The sequence below is a fragment of the Thunnus albacares genome, chromosome 16 (assembly GCF_914725855.1).
Source record: "Thunnus albacares chromosome 16, fThuAlb1.1, whole genome shotgun sequence".
Lineage (NCBI taxonomy): Eukaryota > Metazoa > Chordata > Actinopteri > Scombriformes > Scombridae > Thunnus > Thunnus albacares.
Genome location: NC_058121.1, coordinates 5,432,463 through 5,442,531, shown reverse-complemented (window position 1 = coordinate 5,442,531; position 10,069 = coordinate 5,432,463). Strand labels below are relative to the sequence as shown.

General features: G+C 38.3%; 1 protein-coding gene across 3 annotated transcripts in view; it reads right to left on the bottom strand.

Annotated features, from left to right (window-relative positions):
* Window positions 1-3,563: 3,563 nt before the first annotated feature.
* The window catches only part of enah (ENAH actin regulator), a 130,666-nt gene continuing 124,160 nt past the window's right edge, over window positions 3,564-10,069 (bottom strand). For all 3 annotated transcript variants that reach the window (XM_044329857.1, XM_044329858.1, XM_044329859.1), the window contains 2 exons: window positions 8,777-8,834; window positions 3,564-7,734 (listed from right to left, as the gene is read on the bottom strand). In XM_044329857.1, the coding sequence (XP_044185792.1) occupies window positions 7,697-7,734; window positions 8,777-8,834 (96 nt within the window). In that variant the 3' untranslated portion in view covers window positions 3,564-7,696. The remainder of the gene's footprint in view (window positions 7,735-8,776; window positions 8,835-10,069) is intronic.

Sequence of the window (10,069 nt, the reverse complement as noted above, 5' to 3'; positions counted from 1 at the left end):
GTTATGATCTGATGTATATTTGACCGAGCCCGCTAATGAAAATTCAAAACAAATATTAAAAAGACACATGAAAAATTTTGCATAATTCTGAATAATGCTATGAAGAGGAAAACATGCATTAAAAAGTGATCACAAGGTCATCTTAACTACAATTGGAGAGTGGAGCCTATACATCCAATATGTTCCCCACTAAAAACTACAAAAATGTAAATAAGTCTCACTGTATACTGAATATTTTCTCATTAATCTCTACCCTTAAAACCTTACTTTATTATATATCCATTTAATTTGTTATTAAGGAGCATCTCTGAGGGAAATTGCACCCTGAGCTGAGAGTAATTGCATCAAACAACCTTAGCTAAGTGAACCACACTTAAAGTTTGCACAGATGAGAATCAGTAAGCCATCTCCTATTTACATGAACGTATGTGCAAAGGAGACCTGACTGTTGTGATACATTTTTCACACCTGCCGTTTGAACCAAAATGTCATGAACTGATTTTTGAAAATTCAAATTCTCCAATCCAATTACAGCATCAATGTTTTCTCAGCTTCCTCCTCTGTCTCTCTGCAGCGCAGGGTGTTTTCCTGTCTTAGTGCAGCTTTCGCCACAGCACGGCCCCTTTCTGACTAGAAGTCAAACAAAACCTCAAATGAACTGCAGATGCACTGCCAGACCTCTTTACGCTCCACCCACAAGAAGTTCTGCTGCAAAGACACATTTTTACAACCAATAAAGTGCGGGAAGTTTTCTTTAACATTACACAGACTCGAACCAGTTTCTTCTGAAGTAGCTATAAGGATGTGTGTGTAGTGTCACCCAGAAACTTTTATTCAGGTTAAGACTATGTTGTATCAAAAGTATCAGCTTTTTGGTTTTTAGAACTTTTGATGCAATCAAACAGAAAGAAATACACACAATTTAATATTTTATTGGCAATATACCATATTCACAAACCAAATTAAGAACTTTTATTCTCATTATTCATTAATTCAACAAAATATTGATGCAATCCCTTCTTCAAATAATAAGAATTTAAATTATTTTAAAAATACATATATTTAAATACGTCACCCTGGCTGATGTATTTAAAGAAAGTACCTGCACGGAAACAGTCTCTACATCCTTTCTAGTGTATTTCACATTTCCCTTCTCTTTTCTCGCTGCTAATCTCTCTACTGTCTATATGTACATAGCTGAGTAAAAGGAGAACTGCATTGGATGGACAGCTGAGCAAAAACCGGAATCTTCTGCAAGTCGCCCACTCAAAACCAGGGATTCCTTTGAAAATAGGGTGTAACAAGTTGCAAAGTCTTCATTTTACACAATTAGAAAAGATTAAATGTTGTAAAAATGTGACATATCTGACTCTGGAGGGTTTGTAAAAAAAAAAAAAAAGAAGTAAATCCAAAGACTTGGCAGCAGTCAGCTCACTAACAGTAGTATTAGAAGGGAAGATGACAGAAACGGTACACGCATCAAGCAGGCTCAAAGAAAATACGTTTTATGGCTTCGATTTCAGTTAGTCTTCCTCTTCCTGTTCTCCTCAGCTGAGGGTAAGCGTGGGGCACTGTGGAGCAGTCGGGCATGTTGTCACAGTTAATGGGCTGTGAAACAGAGGCTGACCTGGTGTAACAACAGATGTGGGCACACCAGGGAGGGAATTAGGTCTGCAGGGATCTCAGAGAGTCATTATTCACTTTAGATGAGACTATTTAACTTTTGAAAAAAAGAGATAACATAATTTTACAAATGAAAAGTTGAATTCATCAGAAAAAAACATATGACTCATTTCAGTATAGTCAGAGGGCTTGGTGAAACAGTCTGATTAGCTTATGATGGCTAATGTTAGCTGGCTTTCAATAGATATTGCTGTGTAGCTAATATAACAATTCAATGACTTTCAGTGGCTATAATTAATATTTTTGTTTTAATAATGAATCACATGACTACTTGCAGGTGAAAGGGTGACACTTGACACACTTCCCCTCAGCTCTATGAAGCTTTATAGCTTCTTTCAGTTCTTTGTTTTGATTTCACAGCCCTTCTTTATGGTTCTTTATGGTTATGACTAGTCTTTATGGTTTTGGAAAAAGCTCTGATAAACTAACTGTACATTATCTACCCAAAATCAAATTGCAGACAAAGTTCATGTCTTTAGCTAACTTGGCCTGCAATGGTTGGTTGCTAAGTTAGCGACAGGTGAATGACGTGAATGCTAATGTTGCTAATGTGTGTTTGCCGTTTGGTGCTGAGCAGGTAGTGTACAATGGGTTTTCAGAGCTTTTTCTCTGAAAAAAGCTGCCTGCTGCGGCCAAAAGCGACACTATGAGAGTTCTGAGAGTGAACCAGAACAGCCGGACAGCTCAACAATGAGCTGAATTTCACTATAAAGCTCCATAAAGCCGAGAAGAGCGACAGAGTCACTGATAATTCTCTGTAGGTTCATCACTACAAGCCATGTCACTGTCATTTGATACATTGCTATTAAAATATAAAATTAAAGAAAAAATATCAATTAAAGCCACTTTAAGGATATAAAATTGGTCACTGCATGTCTATTACAGAGATATTTCCAGGATGTGGTTAGCATAGCTTAGCACAAAGACTGGAAGTAGTGGGAAACTAAGCTAAGTGTTGCTTTGTCTGTAAGACTGTTGTTGTTAGCTAGCTAACTACTTATAAATACATCCCAGTGTGTTGTTTTTAGGGTACAACATGCATAAAAACAAGTTAAATGGAGGGACGTTGTAGATCTGTACTGTCAGATCTGTGAGGGGGAGGGGGTGTAACTACAGCAGCAAGGGCAAGGGATTTTAAAGCTTTTTTGAATATGTAGAAGGGTATGTCCAAACTAAAACTATGTATTGATTTATTCTTAATGATCTTCTGGTTAGGCTACATTTGACATGGCACAGATAAACATTTTAAGAGTTTTATGATGAAAGTAAAATAAAATGTGAACACACCAAACCTCACGAGTAATGAAAGTAAAATTCCATGTCCCATCATCCTGCAATTGTTCTGCAAAAGTTATATAGTCTCACTTAAAAATAAAATTGATGCCTAAATAAAAATGATATGAAGTGTTGCTATGATCTAAAGTAATTCAGTCAATACTTGTACACACATTCAAGACTCAAATCAGAAAACTGTACATGTTGGAGCCTTTAATATAATTGGCTTTATTTCTACCTAAAATTGGCTGGTTTCAGTCAGAAAAAATCATTTCCTTACAAACCAAACAATTCACCTGGAATATTAAAATGGTCCATAAAGTTAGTATTATATTTTTCATCAGTATCATTATTGAAGTCATAAAGTCTTGATTAAATGCTGGTCTTTCGTGATCCTACTTAATTCTAATGTTTTTCAATCATTTTAATTATTGGCTATACATTCCTGTGTGTGTATATTACTGTGTTTGATATTCATAATCAAAAGTCTGAAAAATGGATAATACAGAATGATAATGACAATAATAACTGATGATGTGTGAGACTTCAAGCTTTTTCAATCCTCAAAACAGTGAACATCATTTCAAAAGAAACAACTTCTGGTCTTGTATTGCAATTTTTATTTAATTTGCTCAAACAAAACAATATGTTAGCATGTAAGAAAAGACTAATTAACATGAGACAGTATGGTACAATGCAGATGATAAAAGAATAAGTCTGGAAACCCATCCTCGAAACTTGCTGCGCCTTTCAACAAATTCTGCTAATATTCCTGCAAACTCGCTATTCCTTCAGTTCCCTCATCTGAAAACCGGACAAAGATAAATGCTTCCACCAGCGACCTGACAACAACATGGGGCAGACCTCACTGCAGAGGACAGAACAGTTTTTATCTGACATTTCCAAGCGTGTAAAGAAAGCTAAGCTGCTGAACACAAACAGTCTTCTGCGACATTTAAATGGCATGAGGGAACACATAACACCGCAGCCAGACTCATCTGGACTTCCAAACAGGGCTAGGTTTAGAAAAATCATCTCAGAGCGAAGATCATCTTTGAACCCTTGTAGGCCTCATGTCTCAAAGGTTTGATTGTACTTCTGAGCTGTAAGAAAAGCAACCTCACAACTGTATGGAAAGAAATTATGTTTAAAAAAAAAAAAAAAAAAAAAGACGATCTTGGTGCAAAGGTGTTTTCTTGGTGGGGAACAGTACCAAAGTCACTGAACTCTCCCTTCAAAACAACATGATGGAAAAAAAAAACAACTGCATGTGATCATAATGACAGTCCCTTGATATTATTACTAGTCATTTCTAAATCTTTGACATATTAAATGCAACTTCGGAACAAGGCACAAACCACATAGCTTTCACAAAGAGATAAACGTTTCTTGATCATAACATTTCACCTGCCATCACGTCCAAAGACTGAATATATAGACAGACATCTTTCTGTTTTTAGATCTCTTGACAAAAATGATACAAAAATAAGAAAGGCGACTTTGTTGAGAGAGATTATGTTTAGCAGGAGACTGCCGAGTTGAATCCTTTGGTGAGATAGCCACACTGTTGGCGACAGAGGCTCTGAGCAACTGTTGTCAGAGTATGTTGGATTGCTCTGTGGGTTGTTTTTTTTTTTTTTTTTGTCATAAAGTGCAATCAATGCTGTGTAAACACTCAGTACAGGGAGCCTCTTGGCTGGATGTTTCCATTTAAAAAGGTGGATGAGAAGATGAGACAACTTTATCAACACAGACCTGAAATCTGACCTTGATGCCAAAACCTCCTGTCCACACTCAAACCAAAGGGTTATGGCATCTTGTACAACATTTTTCTCATCACAGTATTTTTATAACAAATGTGACCCAATCCCAAACAAATGATGAAAACATAATTTTCTCAAATCTGTTATTTCTCATCTTTTGTAGCAAAGCTGCAACATCCAAGCCCTTGGACATGAGATCCAACAGCCACCTATTAACAAACCTTTTGCTAGGATTCCAAGGTTTACAAGCAATGTATGATCAAAACTCCTTAGCCAGTTCTCCTCATCATAATTTAAAAGGGCACTCCACAGATTTTACCAATACAATCACTTTACTAGTCATGTTGAGTACTACTCAGCCTGTGAAAACAACTTCTCTGGTTGAAAATAACTCTGATGATGTCATAGTGATGTCATCAGGGTTATTTTGTCTTGACTTAAGCTTGGCGACTACACATTTTTTTATAAACAGAGAGCCTGCATTACAAGCCTACATGGAGTTTTTGAGATGTAAGTCTTTACCAGACATGGGGGAATCTAATGAATCTTGTTGCATTATGGGAATTGTAGGACTGAGCTTTTTTAAAGCTTGACTCAGTCTAGGGACTAAAAGTCAGGATATCTTGGCGTTGGCTGCTTCAATTTTGAACATTCTTGTTTTTAATCTGTCTTTTGTGAGTCCCCAAACACTATGAAAGTGTGATATAAAATTGCTGGAGTGTCCCTTTAAATTGCAAATACCTTCTTTTGCACTTGTGTTCTCTTATGAGGAAGCCAGAACAGTGACATCAAGGGTGGATGTGTATGTTCAGTTCAATGCTTGTTAAAATCAATTGAATGTAAAATTTATACTGTGGATGCTAAAGAACAAAGCATCATTTTGAAAGGTCAAAAGGTTGTTTTTTAGGGCCATTATTTTGTTCTACAAACCCCACTGTGGGTGGCTGTTAGAAGTCATGAAGTTTAATTGTATTAGTGGAGCTATCCTTCAGGATCTCATTTAGACAACAGGAGTACAGAACTGTATTGTGGACCTTTATCTGCTACCTTGACCTGCCATCAACAGCTACAGTATTTGGACATCAGTCTCAGCTCCCAACATATTCCTCTCAAGTTGATTGTACTTCGAGCTTTTAGAGAAACAAACTCAGCACTTAAATGAAAAATATTGAAAGAAAGGTGTTTTTAGAATAAAGTGACAGTTCTCTTGTGTAGGTCAAACCTCTGGGAAAATACAGTTTCTCATTTGAAGGATTTGACAGTGGCAGGAGGAAAAGGCAAAGAAAAAAAAACATGACACACACATGTCATCAGTAAGCACTGGTGAAAGAGTAAATGGCACATTCATGTCCTAATGGACACCATCTCTTACACACTTGGGTTATCCTGTGCACCTTTCAAAAGTTTTAGTTTTATAAATGTGCTAAAATAAAAAATAAGAACAGTTCAGCTCCAATGCAGCTAAAGATACAGTATCCTTGGATTTTATAGAAAAAAAAAATCAAAAATAAAAAAAGAGTGTGGTGATTTAGAAATAGTGTTATTCCATGAAATCATGTCTTACAGTGTTGCTCTGATGTTCTTTCATGTCAGCCTTCAGTTTCACTGAAAATCTGCAAACAAGAGGTTGTGTGGTGTCACACAGTAACATTGTCCAAAGGGGGCTCAGGAGGGCCAAAAAGGACAGACAGACATTGAAAAATGTTTGGTGGGGTCGGGACTGGGGCATGGGGCCTTAAAATAGATGCTACACTTATTGCTTGTAATAAAACTTGTGACAGTTAATGCAATTTCGTGGCAAACTTGTGACCCTCACCGTATAAAGAAAACAACTGTTCATGCACCAAACGGAGTACCTAAACATGACAAACATGACAGAGACCGAGAGAGAAAGGAGGGAGAGAGTCAAATCAAAACATACAGGAAGGAAGAGTCAGTTCTATCTACATGTCTGGCCATGGTCAACTAGCATGACGGGTATTAGCGGATCAGCACTTTTTGTTGACAGGTAAAGTCTGCTAGAGAACTACGATGACTGCCGTCTGACAGGCAGCTACCCTTCATGTCTCGTCCACCTGCCACTCAACACTGATGAAGAAATAAATGAGGGTAAAACGTCTCAACAGAGCGATCACTTCAGGAGGTAAACATCAGTTCTGATTATGAGTCCACAGACGAAGAGACAGACGAGAGAGCATCCTGTTTAAAGACTGGATTATTGAGCTACTTGATATGGCCATAGATCTACGCTGAAACAGACATGGTTGATAGATACTTTTGTTTTTTTTCTGAATAACTTTTTCTCTCTTTTGTACATATTCAGGTTAAAATAGTATTTGAGGAAGACGAGCTTTACAGTGTCCTGCAGTGGTGGACTTCGCCAGAGACTGTCAGTCCCCCATACGTACTCACACACACCCAAACACACACGCACGCACGCACGCTACCCCTATGGCATTATGGGAAAAAAGTTTTTATTTTCAATCCCCACCTTCTTCCTGTCTCCAAACTCTCTTATTAAAACGTGCCTTTTGATAGTAAATCACAAGAACATGCTCAGAGTTCTGATTCTCTGTTCACTTATGCGCCAATAGTTAATACAGTATCACTGAAGAGTTCGATATTGGGGGTTTTTGTGTGTGTTTGTTCTTGTTGTTATAGGAAATCATCTTTGCATAAAGACATTTGCTTCTCTTTCAGACCGGGAACTGTCCTCCAGGATGCGATGCCCTCAGCGGGAGGGGTGGGGGAGGCTGGGGGGGGAGTCACAGCTATCAGAGTTACAAGCCTCCCACCATCACCCGCTCCTTTGTTGTTCAATAATGTCCCCTCTCAGTATTAATGTGATTATTATCATCATCGCCGTTATGTTGTTTTTTTTGTTTTCCGCTGCTGTATTGTCATGTCTTAAAATGACCGAAGTTGTCTGTTGGCTCACGTGGGTGTAGATGTTGTGAACAGGGAGTATGGATCCTCTACGCCGTGCTGGACTTGCCCAGCTCCTCCCTGATCGCTGAGGACGCAGAGGGAAAGACAGAGAAAGAGAAACGTGTTATGAACACTTATTCACAAGATAAGCTCAACTTAATTGATCCCACGTATGGAAGGTTCAGAGCAGCGAAAGAACATGAACACATGCATAGATAAATAACTAAAAATTAGAATACTACTTTATATATGGCCATCTACAGTAAACAAGCAAGAAAAGAACTATAAGTAAAATATAATATAAAATACACTGACATAAATAGTAAGTATAAAGTGTATTGAATCAGAATCAGAAATGGGGGGAGGGGAATTGACAGCCTGCTCTGCCAGTATAAACTGCTCCACTTGGTTTGCAGTCAGTCATGAGTCGGGAGTCAATGGCACGTTTCTTGAACAAACTTTTATCTTGTTGTCTTTTTAAAGACCAAGCTAGCTAGCTTAAAAGCTATCATCACAGGCTATTGTGGCTTGCGAGTTAGAGCATGTTAGCTTGCCGGCCACGGAAGCTCACCATCTGGTTGTGCTAATAGTCACCGAGCTTCTAGCACCACAGGACACACAGGTGAAATTTGTTGTGTCACTCATAAACCATCTGCACTTACTTTTTTGTAATTTTGGGTGAATGTGTCAATGAGAGGAAGCAGCTCATAAAAACAGTTCACACATCTATATTCATTCAAGAGCTACGCAGGCACCAACTTCCCTCCAAAAAAGGATGGACCAACATAGGAACCTGCTCCCCAGTACAACACTGTCTGTGTGGGGCTCCAGACTGACTACAGACAATAAATGAAAACACTCAGGTTTTGTACATTTTTGTACAGAAGCACCTCGCACAGCTGAACATCCTGCCTACAGCAGGAACTACATTAGTGCTGCAGCAGGTTTCACTCTAACTACACTGATGCATGTGAATTGCTATTAGAGCTGTGAGTCATCACAAAACTGTACATATGACTTCAGGACACTGATTAGTGTATGTTTCTGAGAAGAGTTTCTGCTATTAGTGTTATTTCACTTCCTTCATGGAAAGAAAGAAATAGAGCGCAGGTTTGGGTGCGAATTACCATCAATGAGCTCTTCTTTTAGCTTCGACAGCTCCTTCCTCATCTCATCCAGAATGTCCTAAAAAGACAAAACCAAAACAAAGTCACTTTTCCAAACAAATGTGATAAATGTCATTCAACCTCAGAGAAGAGACAAACCAGGCTGTTGCGACCTGGAAGCTTTCATTTCCACCCACGGTTTCATTTGGCGTTTTTGAGATGCTAATCAGAGACATGTGTTGCACAGGGAGATTCTGCCTTCTTTACAAAGTAGCTAATCCATGTGAGATTAAGCTTTAAGACTTGCTTAATGACAGCCTGATGCAACCAAAGTGACAGAGTATGTGTGTAAATGAGCATACACAGTTCAATACTGTCAGCTACAGTCTTTTGATTTCCAAACACACTGAGTGAGACACTGACGGTGAGTGTGGTGGTGAGTTTGTACTGTAGGGTGTCATCTGACTCCCAGTGCTGCTGCTGTGCTGAACAGTTGTGGTGACAGATAGGCAGGACTCTGGGAGTCTAGTCTGTACTTATCTACCAGGCTCACTCACTGAGGTCAGAGGGAGGAGCTGCCTTACAGTAGGACTTGGTCACTGCCCACACCCACACTGTTTTACTACTAACAGGGCTGGATAATTAGTAATGAAAAATAAATCGACCAATGAAAATTCCTGACTTCATTGTAAGCTAGGCCTCGTGCAGGACTCTATGTCACCATGATCACAATGAAATGTAAAACATGACCATTTAATATGTGCATCATTATTGAAATCAAGTACTATCTCAGACTAGCATTACATTGAGACTTCATATTGTTTAGAAATGTATCTCCCACAAACTGTGTCTCATGCAGCAAAACAGCAAAAACTAAACAAAGGCTGTTTCAGCTGAGTAGCACACTGCTGAATCAGCACCCAAAATTGTTGAAGACTAAGACTCAGTCACTTTGGATATGTCCACCACTCCAACCTTACTGGCTAGAGATAGTGACAGAAATGAAGTCAGTACAGTATATTTAGGTAATGTACCACCCAAACCTAAAGCTCATGACAAATATCTTCTCAACATGTGACTTGTAGCAGCAAAAAAGCAATAACTAAGAAATGGATGGTTAAAGAACGTCCAACTAAAGTACAGAGGACATTGATTGTTAAACAAATGTATAAACTTGACTTTTTCTTTGAGAATCTGCATTGATGTATTTGTTAAGTACTGGACAAAATGGTTATTGCATGTGTATATAGATATAGTACAATAAAGATGAAGAGTAACTTGTCTGTATTTCTTAAATGTATTTTTGTGTTAAAT